Source organism: Macrotis lagotis, chromosome 4, assembly GCF_037893015.1.
Source record: "Macrotis lagotis isolate mMagLag1 chromosome 4, bilby.v1.9.chrom.fasta, whole genome shotgun sequence".
In the NCBI taxonomy this organism is placed as follows: domain Eukaryota; kingdom Metazoa; phylum Chordata; class Mammalia; order Peramelemorphia; family Peramelidae; genus Macrotis; species Macrotis lagotis.
Window position 1 is genome coordinate 55,327,821 of NC_133661.1, and position 18,074 is coordinate 55,345,894.

General features: G+C 36.9%; 1 protein-coding gene across 6 annotated transcripts in view; it reads left to right on the top strand.

The window, feature by feature from the left end:
• Window positions 1–18,074, top strand: part of KAT6B (lysine acetyltransferase 6B) — a 219,849-nt gene that overhangs the window by 15,997 nt on the left and 185,778 nt on the right. For 5 of the 6 annotated variants that reach the window (XM_074232877.1, XM_074232878.1, XM_074232876.1 and 2 more), the window contains one exon: window positions 355–1,230. In XM_074232877.1, coding sequence (XP_074088978.1) covers window positions 610–1,230 — 621 coding nt within the window. In that variant the 5' untranslated portion in view covers window positions 355–609. Of the gene's footprint in view, window positions 1–354; window positions 17,123–18,074 lie in introns of those variants that run through there. The other variant, XM_074232880.1, reaches the window with a different exon arrangement.

Here is an 18,074-nt window from a genome sequence, read left to right on the forward strand (position 1 = left end):
TTAAGTGTCTGAGACCGGATTTGAACCCAGGTACTCCTGACTCCAGGGCCGGTGCGTTATCCATTACGCCACCTAGCCACCCCTTATTATCTTTATTTTTGAGATATTTGATTAGGATTACAACATTGTTTATTTTGATGATGGGGAAGTGGGAAATTCCTTAATGGTTATGAAAATAGTTATATAGTGTTTCTACTACTCAAAGACTGTTTCATAGGTTTGTAAATTTAGAACTTTAAGGAACCTTAGAGATGCTCTTGTTCCCCCCCTCCATTTTATAAATGAAGACATTGAGACTTAGTCTTTACTTATAATTTTTGCTTTATTGAAAAACTTTCCTTTTTGCCTTTGCAGGTCTTAATCTCCTGATTAAAAATGTTCCTCACTTGAATCCGATCTTTCCGCTTGGTTAAAAAGAAGAAGAGTTTTCACATTGTCTCTTCATGACCTTTTGAATCTCTAAGAAGGGATGTTTGTAAGATGTTGCTTCCCAGTGCTTGGGATCCTGTCAGTCCTTTGGTGGTAAATGACACTGACATTTGCAAGTATTGTTAAAAATTTAAGAACCTCTATGGGTAACTCTTGGTTGGAAGAAAGCATCTGTCAACCATGGTAAAACTTGCAAACCCACTTTACACAGAGTGGATTCTTGAAGCAATACAGAAAGTCAAAAAGCAAAAGCAGAGGCCATCTGAGGAGAGAATTTGCCATGCGGTTTCGGCTTCTCATGGACTGGATAAGAAGACTGTCTCTGAGCAGCTCGAACTGAGTGTTCAGGATGGCTCTGTTCTTAAAGTCACCAACAAAGGCCTTGCTTCCTACAAGGACCCAGACAATCCTGGACGTTTTTCATCCGTTAAACCAGGCACTTTTCCTAAATCTGCCAAGGGGTCTAGGGGATCATGTAATGATCTCCGCAATGTGGACTGGAATAAACTCTTAAGGAGAGCGATTGAAGGGCTTCAAGAACCAAATGGCTCCTCCCTGAAGAACATAGAAAAATACCTTAGAAGTCAAAGCGACTTAACAAGCACCACCAACAATGCTGCCTTTCAGCAGCGATTACGATTGGGGGCCAAACGTGCTGTAAATAATGGGAGGTTACTGAAAGATGGACCTCAGTATAGGGTAAATTATGGTAGTTTAGAAGGGAGTGGAGCTCCAAAATATTCCAATACTTTTCCATCTTCCCTTCCTCCTGTCAGCCTTCTACCCCATGAGAAAGACCAGGTAAGTGTAGAAAAAGTGGTAAAAAGAATTATGGTGATTTGTTTTGTTTTAATTGGGATAAAGAAAATAATGAGTTTGAGAATTCATTTGGTTTTCTCTTTTTTGGTAGTTTTCTATTCTAAAACTTGGTGGTTGATAAAATTGAACTAAATTGTGTGAATTACACTTTAAACAACTTAGAGGTATTTTTCATGTGATTTAGTGGATATATTTGTGGTGTGTGGGGTGTTCTTAACTATAAGGAATGACCTGAAATAAATCATAGAACAAGAAGATATTAAGAGAGAAGTTCATTCTTCGGTTTCAGGGTAGACAATAGTCTGAACTTCAAGAGAGATAATTTTCTTTTTTTTATAATTGCAGAAGGAGATTCTGTACAATTGTAATTCTAGAATTTCATAGATTCTTCATTAAATATCTTTAAAAAACAAATCTTTCTTAAATCCTTTTGCCTACATTTAAATCTACATTTATTTTGTCCTTTGCTCATTGGAACAAATTTATAGCTGTTATCAGTCATATTGTATCTTTTCACATATTTAAAGACTGTAGAAAAGCCAGAGGTTCTTAAGCTGGAGCTTGTGAACTTGTTTTTTTAAAATACTTTGATAGTTGCATTTCACTAGAATTAGTTTCCTTTGTAGTATTCTGGATTTTTATTTTATTTTATCCAGTTCAGAAACATTTTTCTGAGATTATGTCCGTAAGGTTTTACCAGACTGTCAAAGAAGTCCATGACACAAGTAAGATTAAGAATCAACTCCAGCCCAAATCTCTTGGTAATCTCTAGGCTTCCCACATACTATAAGAATAACTTTTTCATGATAGACTCTCCCATAATTGATGCCAGAGCTTCAGGATTTGATGTATGAAGATTTTCTTTGAAAGTGCTGACATAGCTACCAATAGTAAAAGTAAAGTAGAAATCCATAGTACAGGTAGCCTTGTTCCAATTTGTGGACTGTCTAGAACTCTTGGCTTCCTCTTCTCATCCTGTTGTCTAGTTTTAGAACTACTGTTTGCACAAGATAGGCAGGAAGTTGGAAAGAAATTTTTTTTTAGATTAAGAAATAATTGGAGCCTATTAGCATTATAAAGTTATTATTTGTATTTTTTGTGTATCTTTTGCTATTTCCAGTAGTATGGTAAATCCTATGTCAGTTGTTAGAAATTAATAAATCAATAAGGTCCTGAAGTTATAGTTACTAGAATGTTTCACAAGTGAAATTCTTCTTTTCTTCACCAATTATGTTTTTATGAAAGGGAGAGAAGCACATCATGAGGAGATTATCTAAGTAAATCCAAAAATATTCCTTCCGAATACAAAGCAAACTTTTAAAATGTTTACCTTGTTGATTGGCTGATACATAGGTATTGAAATTATGTTGTCCATTCTTACAGCTTTCAATATTTTAAAAGTTAATGAAGAAGAATTAGATTAATGTTTTTGGTGGGGGAGAGGGGGCCAGGTTAAGTAATTCACTAGTTTCTTTGTTATTGGGCTCCATTGACTTGGCTGCATTACTTCCTTTGAGAATCACTTGATATAGTGCCATACTGGGAAGCCAGCACAACTTTCATAATACAACCTTAATTATTCTTTTTGACCATTCTTATACATGTCTCCATTTAGCGACTGCACTCATGCCTTTAGGCCAGAGGAGAATTCATGGTGAGATGTGGCTCCTATTGGTAGTAGTGATCAATGAAAAGAATGCTGGCTTACAAGTCAGGGACCTGGGTTTGAATTCCAGATTTTTCACTGTCTGTTTGTAACTGTGGGTAAAAGAATTTATTTCCTTAGCCCTCTTAATCCAGAAAATTAAGTGTATGACTTAAACTAAGTGTGTGACCACTGAGATGCCTTTTAGCTCTAAATCTCTAATCCTGTAATCCTTTAAATCCTAAAATTAAGTTATATATTTCTTCACTTGCAATTATTACTTCTCTTAAAGTAATGATGCTTAAAATTATCTAATTACTATGACTACGTAATAATAATGCTGTATTGGGAAGTGTGTTCTGTAATTGTGCTCTCCAATTAAGTGAAATTTGAGAATTTGAATTAATAAATGTTAACAAGGATTTAGGTATTTTACATCTTAACAATGGACAAAATGAATTCAAAATCTAATAAAGTCACTTTAGTTGCTTCCCCTCCTGTGGTATTTTATGAGGAGAGTCTACGTTTTAAATTTTTTTCTGATTTGGTTTTATGGATACATCACATTATGTTTCAACACAATAATCACTTCCTGGTGTAGAAATTTCCTTCAGTAGTGCCTTCTCTTTAAAATAAAAAAATCAGTAAAGTAAAGCCATCCAAAAGAACATGTTCTTTAAAGTTTTATTCTACCCTTAAAGTTAAATATTTTAACACCAAAGGGGAAAAATGTTTTGATATATTAGCGATATATACAACCTTTAGATATTTTAATTATGTCTGAATTCTGCTGTCTCTTTATTGTGTTCATTTTATACACGGTGGTCATTATATAAGTAATAATGCATTGTAATACATTTTTGTAACCTACTATTTCTGGATATTGAATGATAGCTGTTTAAATATTGCGCAAATAAATACTACAAATTTGATATTGTGTCCCAGGTAGATATTGCCATAGGAAGTATTTTCTTGCTTACATATCAAAACCCTGACATGCTTGTCGTTTGATTATTTCTGATGTCATTATTATTTTACCTTGTCATCAAGGTGGCAGTTGATAGGACTGTATTTCTTTAAGCAGCAGTGTGGTGTACACTTTGTAGTTAGGTTGTGATGAAGGCTGAGGTACTGGAAATACTGGTGGAAGAATAATTGAGTCCATAACGTCTCATCTCTACATTACGTGGTAGTAAAGTTATTGTCACACAAGAGGGAACAGAGAGACCCTATCTCAGCTCATTCTGGCAGCCAGTTGTCTTTCAGTTAAGTCAGTTCTCCAACTTGACTTGACTGGTGATTTCTTTTAATTTGTTTGATAGGACTTTTTGTTAAAGGACAGAGTATGTTTTTGGCAGTAGAACTTAACTCTTGGAGGGCAGGGAGCTTCATTTTTGGTTGTCACTTCCACTTTTAGAATGCTTAATTAAATATTTGTTGAATTATTTGATGAATCTCACTCTGTCCCATGTGATGTTTATTAAGTTTTAAACTTCACAGTTGCAATGAGCTAAAGCAGGAAACCAGAAGGAAAAGGAGTAAATCTGTGACCAGTTAGGTGCATGGGAAGCTAAAACAAACAGGGTCCTTCAATTTCTAGGTTTTTTTTAGTTTTTAATTTTTTATTTTTTTTTGCAAGGCAATGGGGTTAAGTGGCTTGTCCAAGGCCACACAGCTAAGTAATTATTAAGTATCTGAAGCTGGATTTGAGCTCAGTTTCTCCTGACTCCAGGACCAGTGCTCTATCTACTGCGCTACCTAACTGCCCCCTATCCTTCAATTTCTAAATCTTGTACTCTACTTAGAATTTAAGATAGATAGTGTACTCACTGAGTCCTTACTGTGACTTTTTGACTTGTTAAGGAAAATTCTGAGGGAAGGAGTTAATATTATTGTGTTTCTTAAGATAGTATAAGTCAAGTAAACTTGAGTTTTTGAAGATTTGGGGGAGGGAGTGGATTGAATAGAATAAAGACTTCTGTCACAGTAATTTCTGGCAATGTGGAGAATCTGTAGTTTTGATTATAATGGACTCTTGAATATTTCACCTCATTAAGGATAACTTGCTCAGATTTCTTATCTACTTAGTATATTTTCTAGCTTTTTTCTTTCTCCACGTGAAAATTTCCAGTGAAGAGTCCTGGTAGTTGGACTAGACTAATAACTGTTGTTTTTATAGTGATGTGAGAATTGCAAAGTGGATTATATACATGATCTCATTTAAGTCTTACAATGACTTTTCTTACTTTTTTAAAAAAAATATTTATTTCAGGCAATGGGGTTAAGTGACTTGCCCAAGGTTACACAGCAAGGCAATCAATAAGTGTATGAGGCTGGATTTGAACTTAGGACCTCCAGGGCCGGCACTCTATCTACTGTGCCACCTAGCTACCCCCTTACAGTGATTTTTCAAGGTAGTTATTACAAGTATTTTCATTCCCATTTTTCTGGTAAGGAAATCAAGGCTCTGGGAGTTTAAATAAATGACTTAGCATTTTTTTTTTGTTTAGCTAGTAAAATTTGTGAGGCAAGATTGGAATCTAGACTTTCCTGGTTCTTTACATTTTAATATATAGTAATTTATACCACATTATTAATAGCATCATTACTTTATATGGTAGTAAATAATATCCAAATAATGATTTCTTCCTCTCCTTAAAATGCATTTCTCTAAAAGGATGAGAAGACTGTATAAGAATTTAAATATTTTTTTCTTAACTTTCAGTCATTGTGAAAACTTTAGGAACAGGAAATAGTAGTAAAGGATGATGAAGAGAAATAGATAAGGGGTGGCTAGGTGGCTCAGTGAATAGAGCACTGGCCCTGGAGTCAGGAGCACCTGAGTTCAAATCCAGCCTCAGACACCTTAATAATTTACCTAGCTGTGTGGCCTTGGGCAAGTCACTTAAGCCCATTTGCCTTGCAAAATCCTTAACAGAGAGAGAGAGAGAAATAGATAAAAGAGGAGAGCAGAAGAAACTCTGTCTCAGGAGAAACTAACCAAAACCCAACCCTCCCCCCCCCCAACTTTGGGCCAGTTCTTCAGGTGTAGTGGACCATATTTTCTTTATTATTACTTCATTACTATAGTGTGCTCATCCTAGAGTCCATATTGTTTATTAATATGGCAAGTGTCCTTTGAGACTCATGATTGAATCTCAAAGTTTATCATTCTAGATTGTTCTAGGTTATATCCTTCTAGAAGTATATATTTTTTTATTTCACAGTTATTAAGAGAGTAAATATTGTCCTTGAATGACTTAAGACACTTCCATTTTCCTTTCCATTAGTGTTTTTTGTATTGTAGATGCCACATCTTTCAAGGACTATACTACCTCTACAGAAAATTGCAGGAAAAACTGTATAGCTTTGTTTTCTAAAGGTTTGCTAGACATAGGAGTCAGAATAATGTGAATTTCAAATGGGCAAAAGCCAATTGCTGAATGACTGCAGGGAGGCCTGCAGAAATCTGTTAAATTATGAAAGACAAGGTTGATCAAATACTTAGGTTTCTATGCTTCGAGAAAAACTGTGTAGTTTGTATTTTTTCTTAACTTCAAAATTTCTATTAAATGGTGATATACATGAGGAATACCCTTGTGAGTATGTAGTTCTGAGTCATTATTTTTTTTTGCAAGGGGGTTAAGTGACTTGCCCAAGGCCACACAGCTAGGTAATTATTAAGTGTCTGAGGCTGGATTTGAACTCAGGTACTCCTGATTCCAGGGCTGGTGCTGCACCACCTAGCTGCCCCTGAGTCGTTATTTTTAATTTTTTTTTTATTTTTCCACCTATATGCAAAGATAGTTCTCAGCAATCATTTTATGGTAAGGTTTTGGGTTCCACATTTTTCTCCCTCCCTCCTTTTCTTCCCCCTCTCCCTGACAGGAGAGAAATCTAATAAAGGTTTTACCTATATAACTATGTCCTAGTTGAGTCATTCTTACGAAGGCATTTGTTTTGTATCAAATGTTAAATGCTTGTTGTATTGTTGCTGGGTTAAGAAATGACTAAAATTAAGTGTGAATGACTATTTTACATATTGAGTCATGACAACTTTTTCCTCCCCTGAACTTTTGTCAAGATGGGGCATGTTCAGTCTTCTAATGAAGGAGGCTTCATAGCTTATTTTAACTGTTAAAAGTATGTTAGCCAATCTTTTTTTAGCTTGGCAATTCTTCAGTTTATTTAACACTGGCATTTTCATTATAAGACCTATTTTGAATAATGCAACAGATTCAGGTCTGTCCTTTGACTTCTTAAGAAAGATGATATTTTTCTTCCACATTAGAGTTAAATTGTGCCTGCCTGTCTCTTTGCTTGACTTTTAGGTTATTTTCAAAGCATTCACGTTTTTGCTCATATGCAGTCTGTTGAAACATTTAGGGGAAGACGCTGCTTACCCATTCCCCTCAGATTATATGTGGGTGGCACACCTTTATGTTTCTTGGCATGTACATCCACATTCTTTTTAGGATCTTCCCTTTGTATATTGTTTCCAGTGTACTGGAAAATCTGGTTGTCTTTTTTTTTCCCTCAGATTTCTTTGTGAATTGAATTACAGATATTTAAATTGAATGCAAAGTTCATTCTTTTTTTTTTAACTTTGTTTTAATTTTTTTCTGATAGAGGAGTTAAATCAATATTTGAAATGCTGGTCTTCTCAAAGGTTTCAGCTCTTAAATTTGTTGAAGTTTTTAAACTTAGAAAAATAAATTATCTTTTCTCAGTTGAAGTTAACAAATGAATTGACTGTGTGATTTGGTTGTGACATTATAAATTAGTTATGGCATAAGGGAAATGTTTTTATTTGAATTAGTATGATAGCTCTATTGCTCTTGTTCTAAGAATATCTTTTCTAAATAAGACACTCTTGCTATTCCCAATCCCTTTTATCATTACAGATTTTAAAATTTGTTTCTCATTGTATGCTTTCAGTAGAATAAAACAGTCCACCATGCTTTTTTTAATGAAAGAATATGTATTAAAAATTTAATAAAATTTATGTTGTAGAAAAAGGAGAAACTATCATTTTTATTTCATTGCTGACATATTCAGTATAGTTATTATTGGACAAGTCTCTAAAAATAATAAAAAAAATCAGTTATGAACTTCCTCTCTTAGTCAGCTCTTCAAGTCTCTCTTGAGAAAACAAAAACACTGTTATGGATATAAATTTCAAGAAATTTTTAGTAATCTAACAAGTGTTTAGAAGCATTAGTTTTGTTCAATCTCCCATTTCTAATTTGTTTCACTTTTTGATCATTGATAAACTAACCTCAATTGAGATTAGCAAATTAAACTGCTTAATAGATGTTGATTTTTCCTGTGTTATTTCCTTTCTACCAGAAACAGCATAGGCACATAGAGAAACTTCTTGGAACTTTTCCTGTCTTAGAAAGCGAAATCACTTTGGTGAGAATGGCCCCATTTTCTGTGGAAGTCCCATTTTAGTCTTAGCACCAGTAATGAATTCCATTCCAGGTGAACTTTGAAGCATGTAGACATTGTCTTCCCCCTGCCTATCCCGTATGTCAGTTTTGTACTGCAAAAACATAGATTTAAGGAAAAGAGTATAATTTACAGAAATGATGAAGTAAAAATCTATGTTCTATAGTTTAAATGGAAAAATGGCAGTATCTTATTAAATTTAAACTTTCCTCTGTTCCTTGTGATGATAGCAGTTATCCTTATCTTGAACTAAGAAGCTATTATAGGAAAAACAGCTTAACTGTGGATGTTCTCCAAGGTTCTGCCCTAAACCTCTTCCTCTTTTTCTCTATCCTCTCATCAGTTCTATTCCTCTCAGTGTTGATGACTTCCAGTTCTGCATATCCATTCTCAGTATTTTCCCTGAATTTCAGTTCCATCTTAGCAATTGCTTATTTGACATTTCAAACTGCATGTCCTGGAGATGTCGAAAACTCCATGTATCTGAAAGAGATCTCGTTATTTGTTGCTTTGTTGCTGTCCTTCAGCCTTGTCTGACTCTTCCCATCTTCATTTTGGATTTTCTTGGCAAAGACATTGGAGAGGTTTACTGTTTTCTTCTCCATCTCATTTTACTGATGAGGAAATGAGACAAATACTGACAGATGAGGAAATGAGACAAATAGTGACTGGCCCAGGCTCTCATAGCTAGTAAGTGTCTGAAGTCAGATTTGAACCCAGGAAAGGGGAGTTGTTTTTTTTTTTTTTTAATCCTAGACTTGACACTAGCTACTGAGAAAATATTTTCCTCTAAAGCCACCACAACCTAGCTTTTAGCATCATTGTATGATGACTTCTTCACTATTATTCTGTCATTCAGACAAACTGATCTGGTCTCTGTGCCTTTGTCCTCCCATGCCCTTCTTGTTTACCTCTGCCATATAGAATCCCTCTTTTTGTTTAAAATGCTACTAAAGAACCAACTTCTGCTTGAAGCCTTTTCTGATCTACTCAACTGCATAACTTTAGAGAAGTAGATTTTTTTTTTTAGGTTTTTGCAAGGCAAATGGGGTTAAGTGGCTTGCCCAAGGCCACACAGCTAGGTAATTATTAAGTGTCTGAGACCGGATTTGAACCCAGGTACTCTTGACTCCAGGGCTGGTGCTTTATCCACTGCACCACCTAGCTGCCCCCGAGAAGTAGATTCAAGAGATATTATGGAGATAGGAAAAAAAATCATTAGGCAACTAAATGAAAATAGAGAATGAGAATGGACTAAAAGGGAGAGATGAGTTAGGATGACTAGAAATTTGCTGCAGTGATTTAGGTGAGAGGTAGTGATGACTGTATGAGTATAAAGAAGTAGGTTCAAGAGGTGTTATGAACTTGTAGTCGTCTCTCCCTCTTCTAGTCCATCCTCTAGATTGCTGCCAAAGTGATTTTACTGGAATAAAAATTTGTCCTTATCACTCTCTTTTCAAATAAATTCCATTGGTTCTTGGGTTTAGTTTTTAAATCCTTTACAACTTAGCTTTCGAGCATCACCGTATAATTACTTTTTCACCAAGACTCTTAAGTTAATTTGTATTTAACTTCTTCCTATTCAGTATAAACCTGCACAGTTGTCGTCACCCTCTTTTTTAGGATGTAAGCTCTTTCCACACAGACAGTTTCATTTGTGGTACATGCATTGTCAGCATCTACCATGGTGCATCATACATAGTAGTTGCATAATATAAGTGCTTATTGATTGATTGAAGATGAAGAAAAGCTACGAGAACAAGGCAGGTATCAGGTTACTTTGCTTATTGTGCTTTGGCTTAATAGTAGAAAGGTAGCATTGATAGAGTCAGAGGAACTTTTTATTTACTGTTCCTTGCTGCAATAGATAGAATCCTGCTTTGAAAGTAGATAAAATTAGAGGGTTTTTTTTTAAATTTGATTAACATTAAAAAAAGAAAAGAATGAAAAGTTAAATAAAACTGACCAATAAATGAGCCAAGAATATGCAGTATTAGGGGTAGAGAAAGTAAAGAAAAAGACTGGGATGAGGATCTTAGAAAATTAAAGCTACTGGGGCTTGTGGCAGAAGACACTTAAGACAAGTCCAGAGAAAGGATTGACCAGCTAGCCCATTTTTCAGTCAGGTGCAGAGAAAAGCTTCCATTCGAGGAACAAGTCCCAAATATAGCTCCTTAAATCAACTTGAAATTACTATTAGACTTCCATAGGAATGCTTGCAAATTTTAGCTTTTGTAGGGAAGGGAAGGAGACAGGGAAAAAACCCACAAACACTTGGATTAAGACAGTGCTTTTAGTCTAGATGACAAGGGCCTTTTCTTTTGAAAAAATGTTATGGTCCTGGTATTTTCTAAGAGAACACATTCCTGGGAAATTGAGGACTCTTGATAGGAAGAAAGTCAAGTTTGTGAAGGAGAGTTTAGTTATACTTATATACCACAGAGTATAATGAGACCTTTGAAGTAACCAGTATCTTTTTCAAAAGTAACGATTACTTGAATCAAGGAATAAAAAGCAATTTTTTGTGTGTTCCAAGCATTCTGCTAAGCACTGAGGATACACATACACAAAAGAGACAGTCTCTGCTGTCAAAGAGTTTATACTTTATTGGTAATTTCTCCATGGAGTGATTAAGGGTGTTGTGTCCAGGGAATGGTGTTGTCTGGGAAGGCACAGTGATGGCGAACAGAACAACAGAATCCCCAACTGGCAAACCCATTCCAAAGGGATGATTGGATTACAGTTCTCAGAACAATAGGTGGAAAATAGGAAGAGGAGGGTGTGTCCACAAGAGTGGAAGATGAGAACAGTTGGTCCCAGGGATTGCAAGCTACCCAGTGAACGAACTTGTTGAAAATTTCCCTGACCCGCTTTGCAGTGATCACATATCCCTGCTCATGATGTAGGATTAACAGATTAAAGCGTGAAGACAGTAGCGTGGGAAGAGAGGATGCAAAGATAATTGGTTTTTTGGTTCCTGTGATATAGATTTTCAGTTCTTTAGAAGTTTTTCAGAAAAAGAAAAGTTGGTTGTGTGTGAATAGGGACAATGGGAGTCTCGGATTCTTGTTCTTATTCTGACTTCTTGAAGTTATTTCAGGTACTGCTGAAAGGAGTCCCTCAGCTGGTCTTCGATGTTCTGATTAGTGACTTCTTTCACTACCAACTATAGAACCAAAAATGGCATTGGCAATACAGACATACTCAGCCCAACATTGTCGGGGAAACACAACTTTAGATAAAATGACATTCCAGAGGGCAGTCAACACAGGATACTTAAAATGCTTAAAGGATCTACTGCTATAGCAATGTAAGAGCTTTCCTCAGCATAGCCCCACAAAGGTGTCCTACCCAAGGGCTCTCTCCTCTGCTCTGTCCCACATAGGATTATAAAACATCATGCAAAATTTAAGCACCATCCTATAGTCTTCTCAAAGTATCCTTATTCTCTCCTTGCCTAGGGCTACCCCAGTGGCTCAGCCCTGACCAGTACCCAAGAGTTCTTTATCCCATTCTACTCTAGGAGATGTTGTCCTGGTCCCAATGAACCAACTGTGATTGAGCTAATTGCAGGGCTATTACAGACCATTCAAGTGGGATGAAATTCTTTTGTGTGTGTGTGTGTAATTTTGAGTTTTGGGGTGCGGTGGGGGAGGTTATTTTTTGTTTTATTTTGTTTTTTGGAAAAGACCTATCATTTTATTGGTGTAAGAGAATTCCAAGAAAGGAAGAATCTCCAATGCACAGCATCAGCAGCAATTCTACAAATTATAGTCTTAATAGATCAATAAACATGTGTATTAAATAGCCCCTGCCCTCAAGGATTCCTTTCCTCTTAGGTTGTGAAAAGCTTTAAAAGTTAAACTAAGGAGTTTATCTTTGATCCTATTCAATAAGGGAATGACATTACCAGCCTAGTGATTTAGGAAAAGCACTTTGAAACTTGGTGGGCAGTGGAGGGAGTTTTAGGCCTAAAGCCAGGAAGATTCATCTTCCTGAGTTCAAATCCAGCCTCAAACACTTGCTATAGTGGTGTGACCTTGGACAAATCACTTAAGCCTGTTTGCCTCAGTTTCTCATCTACAGAATGAGGGGGTGGCAATGCCAATAGGATATCCGGATTGTAGTATTCAGGAAGCAATTGTAGCTTAGGACAGTGATCTAGGATTTATTTGAATATAGATGGCATTTATTAACAGCTAGTCTGGACCTGTGATTTCTTTTTTAATTGCTAGAGAATGTTCCTGGGGAGGAAGTTTCCTCTAGCAAAGCAGACCTGCAGGGTCAGCAAAGCCAGTATATGGGAGAGTCAGGTGGCCAACTATTTCACTTTTTGTTTTGTTAATGATATTATTGTGAAATGGTGATGGGGAGGAATTTTACATGCATTAAAATAGTAGTACCACTAGAAATTTTAGCAGTAGGGCAAAAGAAGCAACAATCAGAGTACAGGTAAGTGTTTATTATGTTTCTAGGTGCTGGGAATGCAAGTACAAAGAATGAAACAGTTCTACTTAATCTGAAATGGGAGAAACACCCTATAGAAAGGACTGTTTAGAAGCTTTTTAAAAAGGATTTGCAAATGTTCTATCCATAGTGTGCCTTTAGCAAGGCACAGTCAGCTCTCCCCTTTCTCTCGAAATTAACTCGAGTCACATATTGCAGGTACCATTTTAAAACTGAATTAATAAGAGCTCAAAATAGATTTTTTTGAAAGATCTTTAGTCCTTTTTTGCCCTTAGTAAGCTTTACCACACTAGTCACATTTCTAATATCTATCTAGCTTTGCTCAGAACGGGGGGTCAGCTCTTCTTACTAATTCCCTGAGCTGACTGTCAAATTTTCAAGGGTGAGGATCTATACTTTGGATATCAGCAAACATTAGAAATTAGATCTTCATTTATTTTTGTTCATACTTAAGGAAATAATGGAGAAAATGTCAAATATGCAGTTTAAACTTAAAAGTATACCATGAGATTTTTTTTTTGAGAACCAGTTTTTTGGGTTTTTTTTGGTTAGCACACCCCTGGCCTTCCTTAAGAAGATGTCCACAGGTGGCTCAAAGGACCAGGAATGTTGCCCACTCTGCTTTTTAATGTGAAAAAGCAATTATTTAAATATTTAAAAATTTTAAAAATCCTTACCAGAATCTTTTCATATGAAGCATTTTTTAATATGCAACCTTCTACTTTGTCACTTTATTGCTTCTCTTTTTTCTCTTTTTCTCTCTGAACTGTCAAGATCATTTTGAGAGAGATGATTGAAGTGGTAGAGAAGGGTCTTTCATTTGAGTGTTCACAGAGTACATGAAAATACAATTCTTGATAAGATTTAGACTCCTGTCAAAATAATTTTATAACTATTTGAATTCTTTATTAAAGAACTAAAAAAATGAGCTGAATTGTTTGAAAAAGGAAAATTTAATAAAGGCAGATATATTGAATTTTTCTCACTCCATGTCAGAATTCAGAAAGAACCATAAAAATTTAGCAAATAAATATTAGATCCAAATTCACAAAAGCAAATTAATATCTTTGGATTTCTTTATTAACCTTTATTACATAATATTTTAGCAAAGCCTCCTTTAATAATTGCAATTAGTGAGAATTCCTTGAAAATACTTTCTGTTCCAACTGTTACAGAACAACTGTTTGCTTATTAAAGTCTACTAATGTGCCTTTTAAAGCTGATAAAAATGTTCTGATCTAATGAGTGCTATCTAGCCTCTTATAAAATCCAATTTATTTTTACTGATTTTTGACTAGCTTTTTATAAAATCCAATTTATTTCATTTTTACTGTTTTTTGAAATAAAATATCACTGCTATCAGTTATATCCTTGCAAAGAATCTACACCAATTTGTAAAATCACCCTTTTTCCTGATAATTATGTAGAAAGAAAAATTACAGCTTAGAATGGCATAGTAGTTGACTCTAAATTTTACTAGCTTATGTCTACAGATAGGTCTTCTGGGCATGCTGATCAGGTGTAATTGAGTTACTTTTTCTAGTTTCTAAAAGATTTATAATAAAAAAGAAATTTTAAAAAATGACTTGGAGAAAATCTTTTGTTCATTTCTGTAGTTGGTGGACTATTCTTTTATACATTCTGGGGAAAAGTCTTCATGTATTATTAGCCATGTAATATAACTATTATTGGTGATGTCTCTTAGACGTCCTTAAGGTGATCTCAATTTTCTGTCCATTTTTGTGATAAAGTGGAAAAATGATCTGGCAGCATAGTTTGTGCCTAATCAGCTGTGAGCATTCATTAAGTATCTACCATTAAAAAAACTAGAGGCTGGGAGGGTGGAAAAATAATAACTAGTATTTATATGGCACTTTAAAGTTTGCAAAACCTTTTATAAATATTATCTAATTTCATCCTTCCAAAAACTTGTTATCCCCATTTTGTAGATGAGTAAAACGACTTGCTCAGGTTCCCACAGCTAGTAAGCATCTGAATCAGGATTTAAACTCAGCTCCAGTGCCCTTTGTCCTCAGACTACCTTTAAGATTCTATCGCCCTGCATAGGACATCAAGTCTCTTATATGGCATAAATGGATAACTCAATGTGGAGTCAGAGGACCTGAGGACAATCGCGGCTTTGTGGCTTCCTATTTGTGAAAACTTTGAAAAGACACTTAACTTCTCGGAGTCTGTTTCTCCATCTGTGAAATGAAAGCTTTAGAGCTAGATGATCTTTAAGACCTTTTTACTGAATCTGTGATCCTATAAATGAATGAATGCATGCATGAATGAATGAAGCCCTTATTAAGAGATTACCATGTGTAAAGCAATATGCTAAATATTAGGGATGCAAATAGAAAATTCAGAAAGTCTCCTCTCCAGGAGCTCACATTCTTTTTTTTTTTTTAAATTCATTTTTATTTTCTGTTCCAAATTCTCTCCTTCCCACCTACCTCACCCACCGAGAAACAAGAAAAACAAAACCAGTCATAAATATATACTATATAATCAAGCAAAAGAAAATTTCCTCATTAGCCATGTCCAAAAAAATAATATTAAACATCATTCTGCCTTTTGAATCCATTTCTTTCTGGAGATGGAGAGCCTGTTGTTAGTTGATCACCCATAATGCAACCTTTGTATCATTTTTCCATTTTTCTATTTTGTCAAATTTGCCAGTCGAGGGGACTGAGACTTGCCAAAAGGTGACAGAGAGCCTTGATGTGAGCACATGTTTTTGGAAAGGTGATGCTGACAGACTTGCTCAATACAGGGTTGCCACCAACCCTCAGTTTGTAAAAATGCAACATCTGAAATGTGTAACAATGAGAGAAACACAATAAAATGAGGTATACCTGTTAGTAGATTTAGGTTTATAAGTTGTATCCCCAATTATCCTATTCATATTTATCTAGATCTATTTCTTTTTATATAGGTAAATATGGATAGGATACATAGGGGGGTTGCATGGATAGACATGTGTCATGTATATATCATGAACTGTACACACTTGTATTATATCAGTGTGGGTATATGCATGAATCCGTGTGTGTGTCATAAATCACCATGTATATGTGTCTATCAGTGCAGTATAAATTGCTAGTATAAATGTACGTGTGTGTATTTATGTATGACTAGCATAAGTCAAGAGTATGTGTGTGTAGTATAGATTTATGTGAATGTAAATCCTCTAGAAACATACGTAAATCCTAACCCAAATGGAAATAGAATCAATACTGTTATCTTTGTGTATGTATATGAAGGATGGGGTGGAACAGCGGATAGATTGTTGGGTCAGGACGCAGTTTCATCGTCCTGAGTTCAAATCCAGCCTTAAATGCTTTGCTCTGGGCACGACCCTGGGCAGGATACTTCACCCTGTTTGCCTCAGTCTCCTTGTCTGTCAAATGAACTGGAAAGGGAATGGCATGCCGCTCTGGTAGCTTTGCCAAGAAAAACCCAGAAGGGGTCACGGAGAGTTGGACCTGGTTGAAACAACTGAACCGCATTAATGTATGGTGTAAATTGGGGGTAGGTGTGTGTGTGTGTGTGTGTGTGTGTGTATCTGTACATGTCTGCACATGACATATAGATAATAAACTGTGCATACACATGTATACACACATGTATACATGTGATGAATCGTGTGTATATGGACATAGGATAGATTGTGAACACAGGCATGCATGGACATATAACGGACAGTGCGTGTGTATATACACACACAGGCTTATATATGATAGACTTGTGTGTGCACATGCATGTAATGTGTGCATACATACATGTACTAAAATGTATACACACATACAACACATGATAAGTTGTGTGCCTGCACACAAAACCACTTGGGGGTCCTGGAGGTGGTGGGGCTTTTGCTTCGAGGTGCTTGGAGGTGGGAATGGAGCATTCATCCTGGGGTCTGGCCGGCAGAGTCCCTGGGTCCAGGTATGTGGGGGAGGGAAGCTGGGACCAGGCTTTCCAAGCTAGGAGGGTGCATTCTTGGGCCTGGGAAGCTGGCCAGACTCGGGGCCTAGGAAGTCCTTGTGCTCTGGACCAGGCAGTTGGTTGGGGTGGGCAGGGGACTGCAGGAGCTCGCCCTGCCAGCCGGCCCCAAGGGGGCGCTGCGGTGCCTGGGCTTGGGCTCTGCTGGGAGGAGCCCTCTTGAGGTTGGAGCTGCCTTCTGCCTAGGCCGGACCAGGTCCTCTTTCAGGCTCCAGGCCAGTTGTCCGCACCTGGAGGAGCCAGGAAGACCCCTGGACGCTTGTGGAGGAGATGGACGGACCTGAGCCCTCCCAGGCCGATCCCTGGGTAAGGCTTGGACCTGGGCCTGGGCCTGGGCCTAGGATGGGGCCTGGCAGGGGGGATAGGAGGAGCAGGTCTCAACAGGCCAGCCCAGGCCAGAGTAGGCCGGAGCAGGTCGGCCAGCTGGGGAGGGTCCCTGGAGGACATGCGGGGCCCTTCCTCATGGAGGTAGGGTGGGCAGGAGCGTCTCTGAGGCACCTGCTGAGGCAGGCTGTCCTCAGCCAGCTGGTCTCTTGGGCCTCCAGGTGCGGGGCAGTGGGCCAGCCCTCTGGCAGAGGCCCTCAGGATTGTTTTTGGCTGAGAGGAGGTGGGGGATGAGCGGGCCCTGGGGACCCAGTTCAGGGGGCTCGTCTCTGTTCAGTGAATTGAAAATTCCTGGTCTATGAAATACATCATGTGGTAGAAACGGCTTGAGCCTTGGAACAGTTCTGAGTGATGGTCTTGACTGGACTAGGTTAGAGAATATTCTGGAGGGGGATCAAGAGCATACTGTTCCAAGATGCTTTTTATCATACTTGGGGACCCTGGAGTAAGGGGCGGCACTGCTGCTAGCTTAATTGAAATAAGACCTGGGGAATATCCAGCAAACAAAAAAATCCTATAATGGGTGAAATAAACTCAGAAATCAGGTGTTTTTATTTGTATAATAAAAGGATGTTTTTTTCCTTTCCTAGTAGAGCAGCTCCCTTCCTCCCAGGGTTGTTGTCAGGATTAAATGAGATACTAACTGAAGTACTTACCTGATATAGTAATGTTAGCTTCTATCATTATTATTATTATAATTATTATATTTTAAATATTGCTATATTTGAAATTTATATGTAGCTATGGAATATGTTTTTTAGGGCAGGACTAATAATCATACATTTGTGTGAAGCTTAACAATTTTACAGTAGTTATATTCATTTTCTAATTTGATTTTCCAGCAACACTAAAAATTCTGCAGGAGAGCTATTGT